Source organism: Artemia sp. Qi Xiang Cuo, chromosome 14 (genome assembly GCF_049724085.1).
Source record: "Artemia sp. Qi Xiang Cuo chromosome 14, ASM4972408v1, whole genome shotgun sequence".
NCBI lineage: Eukaryota > Metazoa > Arthropoda > Branchiopoda > Anostraca > Artemiidae > Artemia > Artemia sp. Qi Xiang Cuo.
Genome location: NC_142807.1, coordinates 47,008,974 through 47,034,739, shown reverse-complemented (window position 1 = coordinate 47,034,739; position 25,766 = coordinate 47,008,974). Strand labels below are relative to the sequence as shown.

General features: G+C 36.2%; 1 protein-coding gene across 2 annotated transcripts in view; it reads left to right on the top strand.

Annotated features, from left to right (window-relative positions):
* The window catches only part of LOC148944534 (zinc finger CCHC-type and RNA-binding motif-containing protein 1-like), an 87,330-nt gene that overhangs the window by 41,549 nt on the left and 20,015 nt on the right, over nucleotides 1–25,766 (top strand). For both annotated transcript variants that reach the window (XM_089100283.1, XM_089100282.1), the window contains exons 2-3: nucleotides 17,611–17,741; nucleotides 20,674–20,782. In XM_089100283.1, coding sequence (XP_088956409.1) covers nucleotides 17,626–17,741; nucleotides 20,674–20,782 — 225 coding nt within the window. In that variant the 5' untranslated portion in view covers nucleotides 17,611–17,625. The remainder of the gene's footprint in view (nucleotides 1–17,610; nucleotides 17,742–20,673; nucleotides 20,783–25,766) is intronic.

Sequence of the window (25,766 nt, the reverse complement as noted above, 5' to 3'; positions counted from 1 at the left end):
AATTTTCTGTCAACGTTATCAGTCTTGATCCTTCCAACTCTTGTAATCTATTTTTAATCTTGAAGTTTTCGAACTCTTTTTCTTCAATTTGGATTATTTGCTGTTTTATTTCGTAATACTCCTGCCAGATGCTTTGCCCTAAATCCATTGCATATTTTAGGCTTGTTGACGTCCTATACAGGTGGCGTTCGTGAGCTTCTTTCTCTCTTCTCTGTTGTTTTTCAATACTTCTAATGAAATTACCTATTTTTGCTTTGAACCTAATCCAAAACTGGCATACGTCTGTTTCTTCAGCGTAAACTCCTCGTAATTATTTTACGTTACTTTTAATTATTGTTCTGGTCTCTTTTTCTCGTAATATATTTGGGTCCATTCTCCAAAATGCTTGTTTTGTTTTTTTACGTCGACACTACCGTCTGGTCTGGACTAAAGTTCACACTCATAACTAAAGCCGTGTGACTAGTGGAAGATACCACAACGTTTTTAATCTTCGTCACATTTTTCATGAGTTCTGAAGTGCAGTAAATCCTGTCTATACGGCTCGCACCTCTTAAGTCAATACGTGTGTAAGATACCTCTTTATTCTTCTCGATCCAGCCACCTTTCAGCTCCCAAACACGTACAATTTCTTGTAGTTCTTCGCTTAGTTTCCTCTTGTCATTTTCTTGGCTTTACTTCTGATGTCTGTTTGCTGTAATGCGCAATTGAAGTCACCTAAAACAATCATCTATTCTGCAGTGAGATGCTTGATAATTTTCCTTCTGAGGACTTCTTCGCGTTGCTCGAATTTATTTGTACCAGACGGTAGGTGTACATTACCCAGTGTGATATTTTGCCACTTGATGTTGCTCACTTTTCCATCGGTTTTATATTTCAGACTCTCTTTATGTATGTTTTCATCATTTCGAAAAATGAAACCTGTGTCAGATGCCAGTCCTGCTGATATAAACTTATAACCTTTCTCTCGAAGGTACCTTATATTTGTAGTGTCTACCTCCTGGACGCACAAAATATCCAATTTATTTGTTAAAATAAAATCTAGTAGCATTTTTTGCCTATTCTATTGTTTTATACCATTTACATTTAGAGTTTCTATTCTGAAAGTCATATTTTTGTCAGGGTCTTTTTTATTTTTTATTTTTTTTAATTCCTTTTTTTCTTGTTGCTTGGCTTCGCACCTTTTTTCTTCTCACTGTTTGACTCCACCGAATCTTGGGAGACTTTGCTATACTGTCTTTTGGGAGTGTCTCCCGGCTTTCTTGTTTCTGGGTTTTTCTTGAAAGCTGTGCCCGGTGTTGGTATCTGTGACTGTTTGCTAATCGACGCTCTTTCATTTACTTTGTGCTGAGTACTCCACTCTTCATTCTTTTCATTTTTAGCGCACTGAGTCTGATCCAGTTGGTTCGTGGCTTCTGTTTTTGGATTTTTTACGAGTGGAGATTTGGTATACTGTTCCGGATTCTCTGATTGATGAATTTCTGATTTGGCTAAGAAAACTAAGTTAACTGCTTCTGTGTTGCTAAGCGATACAATAGCCTATAGTGCTGATTTTGATTTATCAGGCATCGTTGGTTGCGCCGGCGTGGCTAACCCGGCCGTTTTCCAAGGATAGTGACTTTTTCCTGTTGTACCCCTTCTCTGGTTCGGATTTTTTGTCGGGCAGTTTGCAGCATCATGGTCGCCGTTGTGGCAGATGAAACAAAGCTTGGGTTGGCCATCGTATGATACGAAAATCTTCTCTTCTTGGTTTATCATAATTGCCGGTGGAATGTGGGATTCGATATAGATAAGCGTTGAAGCTCGGCCTGTGGCTACATCAATAAAATCATCCCCTTCGAACATCTTTCGACGCGTGTTCAGGACCTGCCCATAGCGTCGGAGCGCTCTAACTTCATCGGCTGAAGATTCGCCGGGGATTTTACGGAGATAAACGACAACTGGGCGTTTGCCATATTTTTCCACTAACACTGGGTAAACAAGTTGATCAAAATTTATCTTCAGCTCCATTTTCTCCCATTTCTCGACAAGTCATCGGTAACAATTGTCGAACTAAGTGTAACCTGCACGATTCCAAATTTTCGCAAATCGTCTGTATCTATCGCTCGGACATTTGTTGCATTGAGGTTCAGCCCTTTTATGAAACGATGGATGTTTATATCTCGAATAGTTTTCAGAATATCCTCTGGAATAGCTCTAAAGTTGAAGCTAACTGCACTCCTCTTTTTTTTTTTTTTTTTTTCTTTTTTTTTTTTTTTTAATCAAAACTACACTTTTTAAAAATGCACCGAGCAATGTTTCGCTGCCCGGTTTCCGGCACCTCGAGAGGTTTCCGGCAACGCTGTGCATTGACGTCACTTCCTTCGGAATGAAACCACTGTGGAATGATACTTAAAACTTAAGGCAATTGGGAAAATACTTACATACACTGAAACCAACACTAGACTACACTGTATCACATTCACTGATGCTTTCCAAGCTCTCTCTATCTTTTTTTTTTTTTTTTTTTTTTTTTTTTTTTTTTTTTTTTACCAAAAAGGGAGATTCTTTTCAAATAACTGTGACATACGCTACCCAGCATTGCAAGTCCCCCCCCCCCCCCCGCGTTCTTTCAGGTTAGCAATGTATTTGGTGATCACATCCGTGTATTTTGGGTGGTTTGCTGGTGCCTTGGCCTTTTTGTCCTCTTTAGGTTTTGCAGCCTTATCTGGTTTTGGAGCCTTTGCTTTTTTTTTCCTTCTTGGCTGGTGAAGCCATGCTCTGGGATTCTACAGATGTCGGTTCCACTTCAGCTTCAACTTCAGACATTTCAAATTCCTCTCAATATTCTCTTTGTCACTAATGCGACTAAATCGTTCATCTCCCTTACCATTTCCTGTAAGTTCCAAACTAATATACCCAGTCGTTCCTGAGTTACGCCCTTTTGACCATCTGTATACGCATAACATAGTTCAACATTCTCTGAAAAACCCGCCTGAATGCCCTTCGTCTATTTGGAAAGTGAAGTTAAAAAATGTATACATTTCTCAATAACATATACTAAATGAAAACAGTGAACGAATTGCCTTACTTACAGCCCTTTCCCTGAGGACTGTGGGGAGGTTGACATCCCCAAAGACATAATTAGTGGACCTTTCAACACTGCTGAACAAAATATTGCTCTTAAAATTTTGATGTATTTTGGGGACTGATATGCTTGAGGGGGAGGGGCTGGTTGCCCTCCATTCACTTTTGACTCTTAAAAAGAACATTAGAAATTCCGACTTCCAATCACATGAGCCCCATCCGATCCGAAGTTTATGTGACCACCCGTTAAATAAAAAACTCATTTACTCCGGTGTATAACTTATAACCCTTGCCCCCCAGACTCTGGAGGGTTGTGTCAGCCCAAAGGCCTTGTTATGTGATCTTTGGACTATTTTTGAACAAATCGCTATCCCCAAATTTCCATCGGATTTATTTGGGGGGAAAAGTACTGAGCGGGGGGGGGGGGGCTAGTTGCCCTTCGAACACTTTGACTCTTAAAAAGGCTTCTAGAACTTATTATTTCCAATGCAATGAGACCTCTCCGAAGTTTATACGACCAACCTTACCATGAAAACCTTATATGCTCCCGGGGCATAACTTACAACCCTTGCCATGAGTGCTGTGGGGGGTGTCATTCTCAAAGACATAATTCATGGACCTTTCAACTACGCCGAAGGGGGAATGATGTGCGTGGGAGGGGGGGGGTGTCCTCCAATAACTTCCAACTATTGAAAAGGCCACTAGAACTTTCAATTCCAACCGGATGAGCCCCTTTCGGAGTTTCTACGACAACTCCTTCTCTACGAAGTGCCCTGGCAAATAAAAACAACACAATAATAACTCATTGTGCCCACATCGCTCTTTACTTAGACAGTGCTAGTGCGCTGCCTATGACTAATTCTGGTTTAGATGCAGCAATCACTTTTAATGGATAACACAATGACTGGAATTTGGATGTCCTTCCCCACCCCACAAAGGGTAGATTGGTACCGGATTCTTGAAAAGAAAAAGTAGCCTACCACATTAAATGCTACTTTTTATCAGGTTTGGTTGAGATGTAATGACCTCTTCTGGTGGACACTCAGATGCCAAAAAATTTGGAATTCACTCCCTGCAGTAGTTATATAGTATTTGGACCTTGAAAAAGTCCAACCTGGAAATCAGCGACCACTCTCGTCAATTTATTTTTTTAACCAGCAATCTGTTCTGGCAGATTTTCGGATTAGAAAAATTTACCCCCTCCTTTCTTCTATACTACCCACAGAGTGGCATCGAGTGTAAAGTTTGGATCACGAAAAAGCATAGGTAGCACAGAAGTTCTTCTTTCCTACCAGGTTTTATTTACATATCGCAACCCATTCTGGTTTGTGTCCTGATGACAAGAATTGAGGGACCTCCTCCTTTCCGCTAGGGTTGCATTGTGTTCACATCCCAAGATTGAATACTAGGACACCATGTTCACTATTTCTGGTTGGGATTTGACGTCCTCCTTTTTTAATCAGACTGATAACAAGAGATTTTAGCCCGCTTTCCTCTTTCCTTACTGAGGCCAGAAGGGCCTAAAATTTCAGAAGGTACGATTTGGACGCCGATTCATACTCCTCGCAGAGTTTGGTTTGGATAACCTCTTCTGAAAGATGACTTGATGACAAAAGATTCGAACCGCAGTTACCAGTTACACCTCCACTATAAAGGCCGAATCGGTCTTAGACTACAAATAAGCACGCATAGCACACCAACCGTTAATTTTTGCCAATTTTGAATGAGATCCCACCGATGTCGCATTGGGTTTGAATACCTCTAAATCACAACTAGAACACTGGCGTTAGCTTCTTATCAAATTTGGTTGAGACATGGCTGCCCCTACTGGGAGATATGTCCCCCACCTATTGAATGGATCGGAGCTGGAATACTTTCAGTCTATTTTTAGGCCCAAGCTTTATACGTATACGAAACTTCATAAAAATCAATCAAAATTGAAAATATGACTTTAAAAATTCTGAATATCGGATTTCAATAATGACTTTTCAAGAATTCGCAATTCTAGGGGAAAAACTTCAGTAATTGATAGAATAGCGGCATGTCCTTTAAGTTTTTAGCGGTTTGGCACGACGAAAATTGTCATAAAGAAAAGGTCTCTCAGTGTTCTAAGGTCTCTCAGATTCAGCATATCAGAGAATCCTACTGTAGAGGTTTCAAGCTCCTATCTGCAAATATGTGCAATTTTTTTTTTATTTTTTTTCGTTTTTTTTGCCAGAAGAAAGATCACGGATGCGTGTTTATTTTTTTTTTTTTTTTCAGGGGTGATCGTATCGACCCAGTGGTCCTAGAATACCTAGAATATTGCGGAAGGGCTCATTCGAACGGAAATTAAAAGTTCTAGTGCCTTTTTTAAGTGACCAAAAAAATGGAGGGCAACTCCTCCCACGCTATTTTTCCCAAAGTCACCTGATCAAAGTTTTGAGATGCCATTTTGTTCAGCATGGTCCAAAAATACAATAACTATGTCTTTGAGGATGACTTAATCCCCCACAGTCCCCGGAGGAAGGTCTGCAAGTTATGAACTTTGCCCATTGTTTATATATAGTATTGATTATTGGGAAGTATACAGAAATTTTCAGAGGGGACTTTTTCTGGTAGTGGGGGGGGGGGGGTCTACGTGGGAGGATCTTTCCATGGAGGAAGTTTTCATGGCGGAAGGGACATTGCTATGAAGGGGGCGCCGGATTTCCCAGCATTATTAAAAAAAAACACATGAAATTAAATTTAAAAAATCAGCTGAAAGTAAGGAGCAACATTAAAACGAACAAAAATTATTGTGTATATGATTGGGTTCGCCCCGTAGTCATTAACTCGCTCTTTACGCTGAAGTTTTTTTGTATACTTTCATCAGAGCTATTTATTCTAATTAACGGCCTTTGTGATTAAGGGGTCATTCTTAAAGAATTGGAACAGAATTTGAACTTTAGCCGTAAAGACCGAGGTATTGACTAGGGGGTTAACCTTTTAATATACCTAATAAAAATATACGAAACTAGAAGTTCGTTACCTAAGTTTTTTCATAATTTATTATGAATTAACTCATAATTTCGAAATCAAAATTTCGAGAAAGCTATTTAGCCAAAAAAAGTAGAATTAATATGCAAATTTCGTTTTAATTATTCCTGTACGGTGAGCCAAAATCAAAGCTGCATTGATTCAAAAACCTTCAGAAATTAAATTTAAAAAAAACACCTTTTTTAACTGAAAGTCAGGAGCGACATTAACACTTAAAACGAACAGAAATTATTCCGTATATGAAAGAGAATGTCCCCTTCTCAACCCCTCGCTCTTTACGCTAAATTTTGACTCTGTCTCACAACTTTCTTTTTTAAAACAATAAAAAAAAACTTTAGTGTAAAGAGCGAGGTGTTGAGGAGGGACAGCCCCTTCCATATACGGAATAATTTGTGTTCCTTTTAAGTTTTGATGTCGCTCCTTACTTTCAGTTTAAAAACAAACCTGTTTTTTTATTTAATATTATATAGCATCCAAAAACCATCTAAACTTAAGAAAGGTTTTTTGAGCTGGCATTATCTCAGCTATGGCGAATTGTTTCACTCAATCGTTTAAAGCGGGCAGAATTATTACAGAATCACTTAGTAATACGAATAGTGTATTATCATTAGGCCAAGACATACAAGTATATAGCATAGAATTGTCAATTGCACAGACTGTATGATGTAAATAAATAGCCTTGATGTAATTACAAAGTGGTAATCCAGAATTCGTTGTAGACGGTCCAAAGGAAAAGTCATTTGACTTGAACAAAATCTACAGTGATTTTACTTTGTTTGTAATCGCTTCCTGTTGTGAATGCATGCAATTGTCCAATTTAAAACATTTCTGTTCTTATTTATTAGGAATTAAAAAATTGTTGGTCTTAATTTTTATCCTGTACAATCCAAAAATTTGTTAAGTGGAACGTTCCGTGTATATTAATTAATTTAAAAAAATCCACAAAAGAGGTTTTTTCAAAGGAAATAAAGAGCTACATTAGACCAAAGATGAACAAAATAAAGTCAAATAATTTTTACAGTGTAATACTATCTTAAATCCCTATGAATAAAAAAGAAACCCAAAACCAACAGAAATTACAGTAAATATTCAATTGAAACTCAAATTGAACAGAAACTGCCACAAAGAGGAGTAGTGCTAACGCCCCCTTTGCCTTTTCAAGACCAGAACATAATTGAAACTTTACTGAAAACACTCTATATTCCGAGCTATGCATTTTTATTTCTCATACCAACCATAGGTGAAAATTTGGGTGAAAATTTGAATTGAATTGACAACGTAAAATTAATTAAGTTTTATATTTTCTTTTGTTATCAATTTTCAGATCGTGAACAAAGAAACGCCTTAAGTTGTAACATGGAATTGCTAAATCTTGACCTTTTTTTTTACTTTTCTGTTTTTTTGTTTTTTGTTGAATTTGTTAAATTTTTTTTTTTTTTTTTTTTATAAAATACTTTGGGTTCTCCTAAAATGTTGAAATTCAAAAAGACTCTCTTATGAGGAGCTCAAAATTTTTTCAGCACAAAAACTGCAATAATAATGACATAAATTTCGTAAATAACTACGAATATAAAATGCGTTTCATGTTATAATCAACGGTATTTTATCTTCAAATTTCAAAGATACCAATAACAATACCTTGGACTCTTTGTGTGACCATAATTTAGTTTTTTTTTTTTGTTTTGTTTTTTGTAGAGAAAGTTTACGAGACAATTTTTTGTAGGATTTCTTCAACTTCTCAAAGATATTGATAATAATATGCCCCATTCCAGTTTTTGACAAAATTCCAGTTTTTTGTAGGGAAAGTTTAAGAAAGGTGTGAACTAAAACCTATGTATGTATAAATCCTTATTTTAACAGAAACACATTTGACTTATATGATTCCATCGCCTTGAAACGTAAATATCTGTGTAAGGTTTATTTTTAAAACCTAAGAACGAAACAAAAATTAATTTTAAAAAAATGTTCTTCTGACGGAAGTAAAGAGCGAAGATGAAACTTGGAACAGACAAAAATTATTGCTTCGCAGTTTATGCGATATATCTGTAATGTGTAACTTTTGAGAATTCTGAAAAACTTGCGCTTTACTGAAAACTAAGCCTACTTGATGTTTTGCGAGAATTAAAATTGTATGCTGAAATTTAATGATTTAATGGCCAGTAGAAGAATATTAAGAGCCTCAAGAATTGCTCTTTTGTTTTCTGCAGGGTAATTGAGGAACTTTCTGCTTCTAATAGTGTTTTGTTGCGTACGAGTCAGTTTTATTTGAACCGATATTGCAGATATATGTTACATAAACTGCAAAACAATAATTTTCGTTCGTTTTAAGTTTCATCTTCGCTTTATTCTTACATCATTGGAAGTGCATTGGAAGCATTGAATTGAAGTTATCAAGTAATTTGCAGTAGGTTGCATAGGTTGTCTCAAGACATGGCTAATTGTAGACAGAGAAAAGCCAAGACAGATAGTCCAAGTAATTGAGAGGCAAATGTTTAAATGGCTGGGGCACGGGTAAATGGCAGGAGTATGCATGACTCTCTTGTTGGACACATAGTTGTTTGTTAGTTTTCGGAAAGGCATGCCTGCCTAGAGTCTCAGGCATGCTGACCAAGAATTTAAAATTGACATAAGACCGTTAGATTGCCTGTAATGAGAGGCATTAATCATTGGAAGTACAATAGCGCTGCCTAAGTAAAGAACGATATTGACACTATGTATTATTTTATTTTTTGTTAGACCAGGGCACTTCGCATAGAAGGAGCTGTCTCCTTCTATGCGAAGGACACCCCACCCCGCCCATCATTTCCCCAAACATCCAATCAAAGTTTTGAGATAGCTATTTTGTTAGATGAAAGGTCCGGAAATTATGTCTTTGAAGATGTCAACCCCCACAGCCCTCAGGGCAAGGATTTTAAGCTATGTCCTGGGCTATATAAGGTTCTTATTGAATGGGTAGTCCTATAAACCTCGGAGGAGGCTCATTGGATTGGTTAACAGAGATTCTAGTGCCCTTTTTAAGAGTCAGAGGGATCACAGGGCAGCTACCTCCCCCCACATACGTCGAATTTCCTCGAACTACATCCAATAGAAGTTTTGAGATAACCATTTTATTCAAAATAGTCCAAAGATCATATCACAGGGCTAATGGGTTTGAAAAAAATCCCGGTGCCTGGAGGCAAGGGTGGTAAGTTATGCCCCAGGGGATTTAAAGTTTTTAATGGAAGGGATACGTAGTTGTATAAGCTTTAGACGAGGCTCGAAGGAGTTCTCGTAGAAACTTCGAAAGAGGCTCATTCGATTGGAAATTGGAGTGGCTAGTGCCCTTTTTATGAGTCAAAAGTGATTTGAGAGAAATCAGCCCCCCCCACCACGCCCATCATTTCCCCAAACTCTTACAGTCAAAAATTTGAGATAGTAATTTTGTTCAGCGTAGTTGAAGGGTCCAGAATTATATATCTGAGAATGAGAACCCACAGCCCTCAGGGCAAGGATGGTAAGTTATGTCGTGGGTGCATATAAGATTTTTTATAGAAAGGGTAGTCATATCTACTTTGGAGGGGGCTCATTGGATTGGTAATCAGAAGCTCTAGTGCCCTTTTTAAGAGTCAAAGTGATGAGAGGGCAGCTACTCAGTAATGTGCAAATTATTATGTTCTGGCCTTGAGAAGGCATAGGGGTTGTGAGCGCTACTCATGTTAATTTCTGCTTGTTTTGAGCTTGACTCGGTTATTCATTGTAATTTCTGTTCGTTTTGAATTTAATTAATTTATTGATGCTGATCTATGGTAGTTTTATGCTTGATAGTTTATTTGATTCTATTTTTGCTTATTTTTTGTTTAATGGAATTCTTTACTTTTCTTTGAAAAACGTATTTTGTGAAAAGGTTTTTTTTAATTTTAATGTGTATAGAGCTTCTCAATTGGCTTGAAACTTAAGGGCTCTGTATACAGGGCCAAGAAAAGGCTTGATGAAGACAAAATTTAAAAAGAAAAACTTGGTTGCATTGATTAATTTTTCTTATAGAAAATTATAAAATAGAATTCTTTTATGAATGACCTGGGCACTCATCTATTGAAAATTACTAATAGTAACAGCAAAATGGAGCGTGCAAGGGTTCTTTTAACAAAACTAGCCTCTATTTTCAAGGTTGCATATAGTATGGGGGCTACGAAAATATTCGTATATCCCTCTATATCCACCTGGAAATACCCCTCCATATCCAACACAAACTTCAAAATCAAAACATTATTGAAAAGCTATATTGTAAAACGCTATGGTTGATAGAACATTTTGAATGAATATTCAAATGTTGCCTTAAATTTAAATGCTGAAACGCCAATTTAAACGCCAAAATGCTGAAAAGAATGATCCATCTATATTGCGGCACTTTTCCTCTTCTTAATTTAACGGCAAACAGTGAACCATCGACGGAAAGAAAAGAGTTGGGTTCTTGAAAATTCACTGAGTATTAGTAATTTGGGCTATATATTTGTTCCTTTGGGAGGGGGGAGGGTAAACGAAGCAGTCCGCATTAGAAATAAAATAATTAAGCATTTTAGAATATTTTAATGTAGTTTCTAGAATAAGGAAGTTTCCAAAAAATTTAGAAATTAGGTGTAACTTTAGGGTCCATTCAAGGGCTTTGAATTTGATTTGCGAGTGAAAGGATTAATATATTTAGAAAGAGCCTAAAAAAAGTATTGAATAGTGTGTTCATCTTGTCCCTAAAACAATGATGGAATCTCGTATATATTTACCTTTTTTATCTTATATTTTCTTATGTTATTCTTTTCTTCTTTAAGCAATTTTTTTCACCTTGTTAACGTATTTGAAATATGAATAGGTTCGTTCAAATTTGTACTAAATCATTTTTCTTTTGATTCTGTGTCAAAACCTGGTGTGTTAAGACGATTTGTTGTTTTCGTGTCTTGTATTATATTCTGAGCTGAAACTTATGTCACCTTAATTGTCTTATTGCGTGCCATTCTTATATCCTGGCCTGTGGCATAAATTAATCTCTTTTGTCTACAGGCAACCAAAACCGTTATCATAAATACACCTTTCCACCGGCGTGACCAAGGAGGCTTCGAGGCTCAGAGGGGTTTCACATTCCTTTGAAAGAGCTTGTGTTATGGAGCTAAGTTCGCCTAAAATAATCCACCTCTGATTGTCAGCTAAAAATAATCCACCATTCAGAAACAAGAGTAATATGAGTACTTAGCCAAGGTGAATCATCGTTAATTCGTTATACTTTCAAGCTATATTTATTCTAATCGTTTCACATTCTAACTATGTTGCGTGTTTTGAGTGTATCATTTGTACGCTCATAAGACCTGTGGCTTTTTTCGAACTCTTTTTTCGCTCCTCATGCACTGACGAGCTGTTTTTCAAACAAAATGAATAATCATTAGTTTTAAATTTGTTTTAAACCGTACTTTAAAATGATCACATATGAAACATATAAGGTTTAAAGAAAATCCACATTTGTATCTAGACGATAAATATTTAAGTCAAGATGAAAGTTTAGTGTGGAAACAGCCTATGCTGGAATTTGAAAATTAACATGCACTCATGGTTTTGATTTTGACTGGGAATTACATACATTACTTTATACATATAAAAATTCTCAATTTGAAAAATACCCATCAGCAGCTATCAATATAATTACATTTACCTAACCTTAGAATAGGCTGGAACGGTTCTAGGCGTTTACCCCCCCCCCCCGTAAAATACCCTCCATCCCCTGCGAAAAATACCCCCAGAAATTACACCCCGTGGAAAATACCCCCCCCCCCCCCGAGGAAAATACCCCACCGTGGAAAGCCTTATAAGGCTTTCAAATTTGAGAATTTTATTTGAGTTTTGTTTTTTATTTTCCGTAGGGGGATCACTTACTCAAGTTTACGCTGTGTAAAACTCGAGAACAAACCGGTTTCTTCGTTAGTTTCTTTCAGCTTAGCGCGAAACAAGACAAGTGATAGAATAGATGGGAAATATGTAATTTGGGCTATGTATTTGCACATAAGGGGGGGGGGTAAAGTATTTGGACAGTTTGAAGTCACAAAACAATTCTTACTTCATAATATGCACAATAATTGTGCCTAACACATTTTGCTGGCAGAACCCCTATACACTACCCCCCCCCCCTAATATGCAAACATTTACCCAAATTTGTTTCTAAAGTAACAAAGAAACTAACGAAGAAACCGGTTTGTTTTCGAATTTTAAATATCGTAAACTTGAGTGAGTGGCGTATAATACACAATTACAGGATTTTTTCATGGAGAGAGAGCCTGATGTCCGGGTATTGTTTAAAAACGATAAAAAATTAAATTTAAAAAAACTGAGGCGAGAGGGGGGGTAAAGTATTTGGATAGTTTGAATTCAGAAATTAATTTTTACATAATATGCACAACAATTGTGTCTAACACATTTTGCATGCAGACCCGCTATATTTTACCCCCACCCCCCAATGTGCAAATATATAGCCCAAATTTGTTTCAAAAGTAACGAAGAAACTAACGAAGAAACCTGTTTGTTTTCGAATTTTACATACCGTAAACTTGAGTGAGTGGCGTATAATACACAAGTACTGGAATTTGTCATGGAGATAGAGCCGGATTTCCCGGTATTATTTAAAAACGATCAAAAATTAAATAAAAAAAAAACAAGTTTTTTGCAACTGAAAGTAAGGAGTAACAACAAAACTTAAAACGAACAGAAATTATTACGTAGCCTATGTGAAAGGAGTTGCCCCTTCAACAAGACCTCGCTCTTTACACTAAAGTTTTTTTTATAGAATTTTAAAACAAAGATTTAATTAGAAAGTTCTAATTAAGCGGTCATTGTGTTTCAGGAATCATTCTTAAAGATTTAGGACAAAAAATCAAAACTTTAGCGTAAAGAGCAAGGTCTCGTGGAAGGGGTATCCCCTTTTATGCACGTAATAATTTCTGTTTTTTCTAAGTTTTGTTGTTGCTTCTTATTCTCAGATGAAAAAACTTGTTTTTAATTTAATTTCTGATCTTTTTTAAATAATACCGGGAAATCCCGCTCTTTCTCCATGAAACATTCCGATATTTGTATATTTTACACCACTCACTTAAGTTTACGATATGTTAAACTCGAGAACAAACCGGTTTCTTCGTTACAAATTTGGGCTATACATTTGCACATTAGGAGGGGGAAAAGTATAGCGGGTTTACATGCAAAGTGTGCTAGGTACAATTTTTCTGCATATTATGAAGTAAGAATTGTTTTCTGACTTCAAACTGTCCAAATACTTTACCACCAACAACCCCCCCCCCTTACGTGCAAATACATAGCCCAAATTACATATTTCCCATCTATTCTATCACTTGTCTTGTTTCGCGCTAAGCTAAAAGAATTTAACGAAGAAACCGGTTTTTTCTTAAGTGGCACACAGCGTAAACTTGAGTGAGTGGCGTATAATGCACAAGTACCAAAATTCCTTCCACCTACAGAAAAAAAAATTCAAATAAAATTGTCAATTTGTAAAACCTTACTTTCCACGGGGTGTGGAGGTATTTTCGGAGAAGGTGGAGGGGTGTATTTTCCACGGGGAGGTATTTTCCGGGCGTGGGGGGGCTAGACACTTGCTACCGGCTGGAACACACCCTCAAAAGGGTTTCAATATTAATAAAAATTTCATTGTTAAGCTCTGGATTTCCAAAAACTCATTGGCAGAATTTCCAAGCCCCTAACTGCGAAAATTGGCATTTATACCTCACGAATACGTTTTTTAGTTGTTTGTTTGTTTTTTCCTGTATTTTCCTTTTTTTGTCACCAAGGATGACTTTATCGGACCATTGAGCGTAGAATTTAAGGGAAGGTCTCATTTTAACTGGAATAGTGAAGTCTAGTGACCTTTTTAAACTGATCTAAAGGCAACTAGGCTCCCTTGCATGCCATTTTTTTGGGCCCGGGGCCCGTTGCGGCTAAAGTGGAGCTGTGTCAGAATTTTAAGGTAGCTTTTTGAATCAGTAAGCTAAAAAAAATGTTGAGTCTGTTGTGACATTTTGAATCGAACACTGGGATCAAAATAAGCCCCACATCATTTACTCCCCCCCCCTTATTTTATTTCTTCAAACAATACTGACGAGGGCTGGTTTAATTGAAATAATGGTCGTATAATATTAAAAGGGCTCTGGAGTTCCATCTTCATAAAGTATGATGCGAGATTGAGAGTCATAATGGTTGCTCCATTGAGAAAGATTGAAATATACACAAATATGCTTCTAGAGACTAATTCCCTGAAATGCCCTGAATGTAATATTAGAAATGAATAAAAAATAAATTAAAAAAAGAGTTTTCCAAATGAAAATAAAGAGTCACATCAAACCTGAAAGCCAACACAAAGTGTCTGTAAATGAGGGGGGTTACCGTCAGCCTCAGTCCCTTGCTCTTTACGCTAAAGTATGCTTGAGTTTTAATGCTTCAGGAAGGAATGCTCCAAGAAAAGAGCAATATTACCGAAATATTTGTTTATACAAGTTTGAGAAAAAAAAATGCTTATTTATTCGCATTTGTGTTCAACAATAAAATTTTCTGATAAGTATTTTTTAAGGCAGTCGAAAAATAACACACGTGAAATTACCAGGTGGTTGTGCACACTCTTTTCAATAATGACACCAATCAAAGTTGGAGTTTGACCGGAACAGCAGCCCCCCCCCTGATATGTAGGCTTATTTCTGTTTGTTTTCAGTTTAAAGTCACTTTAATATCATTTGGAAAACATGTTGTTTTTTGACAACCTTCTCGCTTCCGCTCTAGTAATATTTTCAGTATGTTTCAATCTCATAGTAATGCAGATGAAGACATAAAGTTAGAAAAAAAATTCATGACGCTAATCCGGTGTATACCAATTGGTTTCTTCGAATTTCAAATTTTATATGCCCTTTGCTAATTACGTGAAATTGCAATGCTAAATTTCTAATACCATTCCCTCCGCCCTCTGTTGGCCAATATTACAGCGGTGCTCTATCCACATTTATTCTTCCTTGTTTCTCTGTTTAACTTATTCTGTTAGATAGTTTTATTTTTTAAATGGGTTTTAACTTCTACTGTGTTTAGTGGGCTGCTTCATTCTTTCCAGAAATCTGTCCGTTCTAAAGTACAGCCTTTCCCAGTTTGTTTCTATTCGTTTGGACTTGCATAATATTTTAGCCAACGAACTATACTAAAGCTGGAATAAGACAATGTTTAATAAAAGGGATGTAATATTAATAAACACAAAATTCTCGAGCCAAAGCAGCTATCGTCTTGAGCCTTAAGATCAGGAATAGACGCGAAGGATATCATTATGCATTGCACCTGGGTCTGGTGCTAAGGATATTGGGTGTGCTCCTCATCCATAAGCACTTTAATCTCTGTATTTTCTTCACTACGATGCCTCTTCGTCTTCAAAAGCAGATGAAGTATTTTGGTATTGTCTTGACTAGTTTGTTATTTAGGAGGACACTAAGTAGCTGTTTCCACCAAATTGTATCTCGATATTTTTATGTATTTATGAAGTAGCATAATGTATTTGCCCTGAGAGAAAGACAAACTGGATTAAAACAATAATTCACAAAGGCAATAAAATATTAACAAAGTAGGATGTTGTTGCTCCAATAAAACAATATTTTTTGACTTAATGTTAATAGGGCTTTAGTGGGAAGAGAAACGTAGCGTCCATTTTTTATGGAAACTTTGGTTTTGATAAAAGGCTTATGATATCAAAATTTACGTAAAACATGCACAAATCCATGTTACATCGTCACTTTTTGTCGGGATTGTTTAATTCCAATGGTTAGTTCCGTTCTATAATTTGGTATTTCTGTCTGTTCTGACATTGTAAGTATTGAAAATAATAAGCGTGTTGATGATTCATGAAAAGAAAATTCAAGTTGGTTAATTTAAAACTTTTGGGTTATGGCAAATGTAGTTAGAACACTAAGTAACATTCTGTCATCTTTGTGCGATTATCTTGTATTGTTCCAGGTCATATTCCTCAGTTTGCTGAAGTGTCGTAATGTTACAAGCCTTCGATTATATTATTTTCTGTGCTTGAAGTTCTTATTTTATTTACCTTCTTCGACCAGAAATCGTGAACTCATTACAAATAATAAGGCTTATAACCCTCCATGATAAATTCTTAGCAACAATAACACAAAAACTAAGGCCCTACCATCAACTGATTCTGATGTTTGTTTGATTTGTTGTTGATCTGTTGTTGTTGTTGTTGTTCGTTTTCTTCTTTCTGTTTCTTTTTTTTCTACTTTCCATTTCCTTTTTTTGCGTGTTTTAAATAGATTACTATTATTAAAAGATATAAAGCCGAACTTAACTACCATGACGAAACAAAGAAATAAAAATATTGAAAACAAACGGATCTTCGGCCGGATGATCCGAACAAACGGATGAGGATGAAGAAAAGAAACGATCACATTTATATATATATATATATATATATATATATATATATATATATATATATATATATATATATATATATATATATATATATATATATATATATATATATATATATATATATATATATATATATATATATATATATATATATATATATATATATATATATATATATATATATATATATATAAGTTTTTTTCTTTTAACGCTGAAGACGCCTTTTATAATGGCGAAATATTCGTGTGATCGATTCCCTTCTTTTTCCTCACACTGACCATAGATCCGTTTGTTTTCTCTAGATGTATTTCTTTGTTTTATTATTATTATTATTATGGTTATTAATATTAGCATTCACTACCATTTTGCGGTAACTGCCTGAAGTTTTGACAGATCACACTAGGCTTTTCAATGCTTCTAAATTTATTGCCTGGGCCAATTTTCCTCTATGGCTAACTTTGTCCTTTGCGGGTTCTAAATTCTCCTTTTGCGTCACATAATGACGAAAACGACGGTTTTAGAAAAAGTGTTAGGTCGAACATTTGTTTTTTTTGACATGGTGAATTCATTGGATCATATTTATTGAAATGCGATTATATCTTTAGGGTGTTTCTTTACTTCATGTGAATCCTAAAGCTACTTTCACTAAATAAATTTAAATTAATAACAAATAAAGTAAATATTTCATTGATTCTGATCAATTACGAGTATTTATTTTCCTTTCTTATTTTTGTTGTTTTCGAAATTGACTTTTCAAAAAATTACATTTCTTCTTTAGATTAGTTGTGTCGTGCATGTTTTGACATTGCGTATACTGTACTTATTAGTTTATGTGAGAAGGATGAAATATCGTCTTATTACTATTCGTTTATTTTGGTTTTTCAGCAAATTTGACCTTTACTACTATAACATATTTTTCCTCCCTTTCCGTCTTTTATTGTTTCATCTATGTCTGATTAAGAAATAATGGTAAAGTTCAAATTCAAAACCGAAAAATTGATTTTCGGGGTTATTGGATGAGTATATTGAATAATTTTATAGTCTTAATGCGCTCATTGCTGAGATTTCTTTTTATCTCTATCTCTCTATTTTTAGGTGTGAACCAAGATTATGAATCGCCCGGTCTTGGCTCCAAGTAAGAGCACTGTTCATATATCCAGTCTACCATTCTCGTTGACTAATTGTGATATATACCAACTCTGTCAAAATTATGGAAAAATAGTTCGGTACGTTCTTTTATACAAACATAAATGCTAATAATTTTTTAACAATATACATATGTCATTGAAAAAAAATCAAAAAGAGCATTGTTTCAAAGCATTTTAAGAGAAAATGTAATATCGGGAAAACCGTTTTTTTTACTGAAAGAAAAAAAGAGTGACAGGCAAATGTCATTAAACCCTATCTTTTCGTAAAATGATCTGGTTGACCATCAATGCAATCATCTAAAATACAGACTGCAAAGCGTAAAAGGGTTTGACTAATGTATCATTAATTTCTGTGTTTGAATCAATTCAAGTGGTAACATAATACTACTACTAACTACTCACCGTAGCTCCAACGCCCTGAGGCCAACACACCTACTCGCACTTCGCCTTCATCACAATCTATTCAAAGCCTCGCTCTTTACACCCTCCCAGGAAGTTCCCATTCCCCCTCAAATCTTTCTTTACAACAACCTCCCACCCCAACCGTTAACGACCAGCTTTCCATTTAGCCCTAAGACGGTTTGCCAAAAAGGACAATCTTTGGCAATCTGTCATCCTTCATCTGCAGAACATACCCTAGCCATCTAAACCTTTCTCTCATTATAGCCTAAGAAAGTAGGATTGAACCACTCTGTTCGTACTGTTTGAAATATGGTCAGTCAGTCGGATACCCAAAACAATCCGTAGACAATTTCTCTGGAAAACACTAAACAAATCTTCCTTCGTTTTCCGGAGCGACTATGCTTCAGAACCCTATTTGGCCAGTATTATCACTGTAGCTTCCTATATTCTAATCCTGGGTCCCAGACTTATCCTCCTTTTCTTCCAAACTTTTTTCAACTGTGAAAAAACACTGAACTGGGAAAAATCCCTAGGGGAAAATGGTTTTAAACTCTCCTACATCTTAATACTCTGATCCCGAATATAGGCAGGAGAATTATTCATTATCTTCAAGTTCTTGGCATAAAAAGGATAGGCTGGAAAGCTGTCCACTGATGCATAATTGTCCTATTTGCCTTCAGAGGAAGCTCCATGAACAAATTATCCAGTGGCTGACTTCTTTTTAAGATTCTTGATTGGCCCTGTCTTCAAGCTAAATTTAAAGTAATAATGATTTATAGTAAAATGATCTGTTCTTAATTAATATTAGATACACAAACAGGAGAAACTAGACTACATTGCAGGAACCAGTTCAATTGAGCAAGAAGCGTTAGTTACCCCAGTCATGCATCCAGCTAACAAAGCGTCTAACTTCTACAACGAACTTGTCATTGTTAAGTATTGTCGTGTTTTAGCTACCACGGACCCTCGGGCAAGGCACTTAAATTTTTGAGGGGTTGTTTAAATCGGCTTAACATATACGAATACTCCTGTCCTGTGTTTTCAAGATTCTTCGGCTTATTGGGTCCCCGGGTACGTCCCTATTCGTCCCAAGTGGTGAGGCAGCCGTTCTGTTAAAAGTTCTTGTCACCAAGTGACATAGTTGTCTAGTAGTTAATGTAGTTTTAGTCATTTCTTTACCATCAAACAACGATTACTGATTCGTCATTTCAAAACAGTGCTAAAGAAAACTAAACACTTTGCCTTAAAATCACCAAGTGACGTCTCAAAGGATGATTTAGATATGAATTTCAGATATCAAAATAAATTGGAACCAAGAGAAAGAAGTGTTGACAAAATGATGTGCTTTTAATTTTTGTATTTTAAAAAGTCCTTTTTTTATTTCCTCTAAAAACAATTATTATCTTGTTTTTGTTTTGTTTTTTGAAATGAGGAAAAAATCAAAAACAAGAAATTGGAAATACGTATCGTTTCTAGTAAATTGCAAATGACGAAGTCTGTTCGTTTGAACATTTGCTTGATTTTTATTTTAAGTCCAACTTATTATGTAAATTTATTTAAAGGCTGTGTCTGTGTTACTAATTTGCTATTGTAGTTCACAAGATACGGCTCCAAAGCTTGAGGGTTAAGCACTGAGATGAGAAATGCTACAAATTTTGTGTGTTGCTAAGTAATTCAATTAGCATAAATTAAAACTTCCATTTTAAGCTAGGAAACTGTGGGATCTTAAAATCCAATGTGAAAAAGCGGCCATATTTTTACTCCGTTGTAAATGATAAAGAGCCGGAATGCTGGGGAACTAAATAACTAAATGAAATGTTGAAGCCATTTCTCTCTTTGCTAAGGGAGTGGTTTGTGTTCAGCAAGAGTAATCATCTATCATTAAAATTTGCTATGACATTAAAAATGGGTTACCTCTTAAGTTCGCTAAGTTCAAATTCGCCCTCAAATAGGTTTTATAACTTTATATATCCCAACTGTCGCTGCCGATCTGTTACTCAAGAGTAAGATCTTAGCTGGATCCAGTATAGACTAAACCCTAGGGAATCAGGCAGTAGAGTCACTCGAGTATGACATCGCTGTCAACATGGCATCATCTTCTATATGAAGATGCAGTTTTTTTAATTTGTATTTTATCTTTAATATTATGTTTTGATACTTACAAAAATAATGTAGATATAATGTTTTTTTTTCAAATGAGCCATTGAACAGCTCTTTATGATGTTCCAGTGCCTCGTTAGCATAAAAAAAAGGACACATTAGTGCTACCCATACAAAAAAGTGATTTGTTAAAACAAATCTACCCATACAAAAAACAAAAACTACCCATACAGAAAAGTGATTGTTATTGAAGGTAGGAGGCTGTAAATTTCCTGTATGGGGTTTCTGACAATGGTTTTCAGACCCCCATTTAAAATTCTAATAAATTTCGTTTTCGCAATAAAATTATACCATTAAGATTAATCGAGCCAGAATGATAAAGAGCCAGACTTAATGCTGCCTTTAATATTTGAATAAATTTTGCCCTATCTAAGGTCCAAAGATATTAGCCCAGAAGCCCCATTAGATTTTAGCCTGACCCATGTTTAACCACTCCCTTTTTCTTCAGGGTGACAATTCTCAGAGATGAAAAGCGTAGAAGCAAAGGTGTTGCTTTTGTTCTTTTTTTGACCAGAGATGAAGCTTTCAATTGTGTCAAAGAACTCAACAATAAGGAGGTTGGTTTTCTTATTGGCAAATTTTGATATCGTAAAGTTTTACTTCTGAAAAGTAATTCGACACAAAATTTATTACAAACCTGCAAAGACGGGTGTAAACTTGACGTCAAGTTTACGCTACAACGTTAGTTTGACGTCAAGTTTGACGTCAAGTTTGACATCAAGTCATTGGCGTCACCTCCTTGACGTCAAGTTTGACGTTAAAGCATCCTTGACGTCAAGGAGGCTTTTTAAACACATTGTGTTCCATCAATTTCCATAAACCTAATGCAAATAGTATCTTGATTTCAATATATCACAAATATATAAAAAAATATCGATAAAATGTATATTCAAACGAAAATGCATGCAATTTTGTTGTATCTAGCACCTTGGATTTCTATAGGTGATAACATTAACTAGCGACACACAAAAAACTTTAAAAAAAATGATAATTAAATTAATTGCTTCTTTAAATTTTAATCACGCACATGCAGACTGTGAAGTATTTTTTTTTATTCGGAAGTCATCTCGAATTGGAAGGTGAAAAAGTTATATTGACAAATTAAAATCTAACTGTAAATTGGAAATTTTAATATGAAACTTATTTGATTTCTATAACTATTATTTTTAATGAAATAGCTTTTAAAAAACCTCCATCAGCTTATCATTTAAATATTTATTTCTGTAAGTGGAAATCTTACAGTCTGTTATAATAATGACATTAAGAAGATAAATACGAGAATTCAAACTATCCATATCTTTTTATACCCATTTTTCTGTCCTATAAAGTGCTACAGCTCTTCTTCTATTTAGACCCTTTAATGAGAAGGAACGAATATGCTTGTCCATTTTTAATACCTCTTATTAGAATAAAGATAAAAACATCAATTTAACCTTTATGTATCCAAATTAATAATTTAGTTAAAAGCTCGCAAGTTTGTTTATCCAAAATTAATATAAAAAGGGTAAATAGTGAAGATATTGAAATTGTCAATTTTATAGCCTCACTTCTTTCGTAAAAATGGTTATAAAACAAACTAATTATTGCCGTATATTATTAACCTTACTCTGTTTGGTACTGCTATTAAAGTAGTTTAAAATATGGCTTTGTTTAGTCCGTCAAAATTGGTTTGAAATTTTTCTTTTCTTTCTTTGTTTGACATGTGCTGCTTTTTGAAAGGTGCGTGCAAAATTCTTGCTGTTGTTGTTAAAAAAATAGCGGAAGGTGGGGTAAAAGTGAACAGGAGAATGTGAAAATTTTAAAAAGTTAGCCAAAACCAATGAAACTGAGAATAAATTAAAAGCGCCCATAAATTTTTCTTAGTGAAGTTATGCTGATGACGAAGGGGTTCGTTTTATCAATTTTTATACAAAAGGAGTAAAACTGTTTAAGTGTACTGCTATTAAAGTAGTTTAAAATATGGCTTATTAATATAATCACGTTGACGATTACCCTATTATTGAAATCTCAACATTTTCACGGTTTCTCCATGGTTTTTCGTAATTTGCTTCTTTTATTGCTGTTTTGATAAATTTTCTCCCCCCCCCCGCCCCGCCCTCCTTAAAAATATTTCCCCTGAAAAATTTAAAAACTGAAGTTGCCTTGCGAGCAATAGGAGGCTTTAGATGATAGATAAATTAAGCCTAATTTTTTGTGAATTCGTGCTTCTGTTTTTTTCATAAACAGGCATAAGTAATGAGTTGTCCTTGATCCCTATATTAGGTTGGTTGATTCCGAAGGTTCTATTTTCGGTAATTGAAGTATGATATTATAGACGAAAATGTTTTTTACGGTTAAAATGCTTTGTTTAAGAGGCAAAATACAAACGATTCTAAGACCATTGTTCGATAAGCAAAGCTATGAAAAGATAACATAGGCCGCGCAATAGCTTATGCCTAAGTAAAGAGCGAAGTGGGCAGAATGTATTATTTTTATTTTATTTTTGTTCATCAAGGCACTTCGTATGGAAGGAAATGTCGTAGAAACTTTGGAAGGGGCTCATTCAATTGGAAATTGGTAGTTCTAGTGCCCCTTTTAAGAATTAAAATGAATTGGAGGGCAAACAGTCCCCTTCCCACGCAGCTTTTTTTGCTCAAAGACATTCAGTCAAAATTTTGAGATAGCCATCTTGTTTAGAATTGTTTTATGTCCGATAACCATCTCTCTAGGGATGGACTGTAAATTTTAGAATTCGCCCATTGTTTGACTATAGTATTTTTATCGGGAAAGGGGGGATGGAATGTTCGACCTTTTATTTCCAAAAAGGCTAAGAGCATTCAGGCTAAGCTATAAGGGAATGTTGAGGGAAGGGTTGAACTAAATAAAAACAAGTTATGTGCAGTCTTTACTTCATACTTGTGCTTCTTGCGGGACCAGATGTGGACGCTTCTTCCGGAATCTAGAAGGCTCGAAGTTACAGCTGCAGTGGCGCTTATCAGCATTGGAGGCTCTGTCGGAGTATCTAATCCTCAGGATTTTTCGTAAACAGTGGTGATCAAAGACATCCATTTTTTTTAGATGAAGCGCCTTGAGTGGCCTAGTCTCAACTGCATAGAAGAGAACAGATCCAACATCCGCTATAAGACACAATTTTTTGTCTTCGTACTGATCTCCCGTCGGTTCCACAATGCGCATTTGGGTTGTCGAAAGAGTGTATCTCAGAAATGACTTGAGTATTAAGTTGGAACTTTTAGGGAATGATGAACCTGATGATCAATTGACCAAAAAGCAATATGTTCGCGCAACTGCTACTTCTACCATTACTACTAATAACAGTACTACTGCTCCTTCTACCCCCACTATTGCTACTACAAGTACTATTTATATTGCGACTACTACTAAGGCTGACGATGTTAAGGTGAAAATTTCCAGAAATGCTGAGGAAATTCAGGAAATGATAGTTTAAACATAGTGTATTTAAACTATGTCAAAACACCCTATGTGAATACCGGTTGTCAAAAGGGCACATTAGCAATATTTTAAGAACGGCTTAGAGCATTAGCTTGAAGCTTTCAGAGCATGTTGAGGGGAATATTGAACTAATCAGAAGGCATTATGCGCATACTATCACTATTGCTACTACTGCTACTGCTATTACTACTGCTACTTTTGAGGCTAAGGGTGTTAAGGTGAGACTTTTAGGGAATGCTTAGGGGCATGTTGAACTAAATCAAAACATACTATGTGCATGGACGTATTAAAACGTCGAAAGGATGTACGAGCAATTGTTGGGGAAATGCTTAGGGTATTAAGTTGAAACTTTTAGGACTTGTTACGGGATATACTGGACTAACCAAAAGGCACAATGTGCATACTACTACAACTGGTACTACTGCTACTAATATAACTGCTACTACATTACTGCTGAAGCTATGGGTATTAAGGTGAAATTTTCAGGGAATGTTGAGGGGGGGGGAGGGTTTAACTAAATTGAAACACGCTATTATATCGATGCAGGCTAAAAAAAGGGTGCAACAGCTATATCCCAAGAACTTAGAATATTAAGCGTGGTTTTTTACATGGTGGGAGGCACTTGTGCCGAATCCTAACCCATTATGGGGTACCACCTCCATGTTGAAGATGCGGTAATGAGGTGCGTGGCAGGTGGCACCGTTCCCCGTCTAATGATGCATGGCAATGGATTTATGGGCTTTGTTGAGCTAACCACCCGGCAAAGCTTCTTTTACCTGGTTATGATGAACAACAAAAAGCCTCGGACCAAACAGTCATTTCAATGACGACCTGTAGCACGTCCACCGACCATCCAAACGGACCTGTTTACGGTAGCCCACTGCAATGTACGAGGTCTCAGATCAAAGTTTGACAAGTTCCTACATTTAGTGAACTCAGTCAAACCGTCTATCATGTGCATCACTGAGACCAATCTAAACCAAGAAATACAGAGCAGTGAGGTTGCCATACAGGGATACACGCTCCTCAGGCGGGATCGAGAGCGTACTGACAGCGCTAAATACGGAGGAGGAGGAGGTGTCGCTGTTTATATACAGAGCCATATACTTTATTCATGCCTGAACATACCAGATCCAGCAGGCGAAGAAGCTCTGTAGGTTAGGCCTATCCTCCCAAATAAACCGTGATTGTCGGTACCGTGTATAACCCTCCAACTTACCAGATTACCAGCTACCTTGAAACCTCCCTTGAATATATTCGGGGCAAGCACGCTAAGTCTGCCATTATCCTTCATGGAGACTTCAACGTCCATCATAGCGTGTGGCTTCGTAGCAAAAATACTGATAGGGAATGGTCGGACTTGTATGATCTATCTCTCTCTTACGGGCTGGAACAACTTGTCGATTTCGACACGTATAACGGCCCAAACGGATCATCTCGTCTTGACCTATTCCTTACAGATCACCCTGACTCCTTTAAGGTAGACGCTCATGCTTTCACGAGTGACCACGTTGCCGTCCTTGCACGTGGAAACCTAAGCATTCCGCCTCCAGTAAAGCATGAAAGAACAATCTGGCTATACAAAAGAGGTGATTGGGACGGTTTGAGAAACGTCCTCTTATCTCATCAGTGAGGACCCTTTTTTCCGGAAGACCCATAGAAAGCTGCAGATAAATACCACCAGGATAAAGTTAACTCTGTTGAAAAGCATGTCCCTCCAAAGTGGATCAGGTTGTCCAGTAAGGACAAACCTTGGTTCAACGCCCAGTGTAAGAAGACAATCCGAGCAAAGCAAAAGGCACACAAGCGATGGCTACTTTCGAAGAGCGAAGAGGACAGAATTGCATTCATAATGCGCGCAAAGATACAGTTCGAGCGATTCGGCAGTCCCGGGTTCAGTATAAGAAGAAATTCGCCACCAAGCTTCAACTTGCTTCGGCAAAGAGTTGGTGGAAAATTGTCAAGTAGGCTTTACCGTCGTCCAAGGGGACCGCAATTCCTTCTCTCCAGAGCAACGGGACACTGGTACAAGATCCACAGGCAAAGGCTGAAGGTCTTGCTAAGGCTTTTGCCGAATTCTCTAATCTAGAC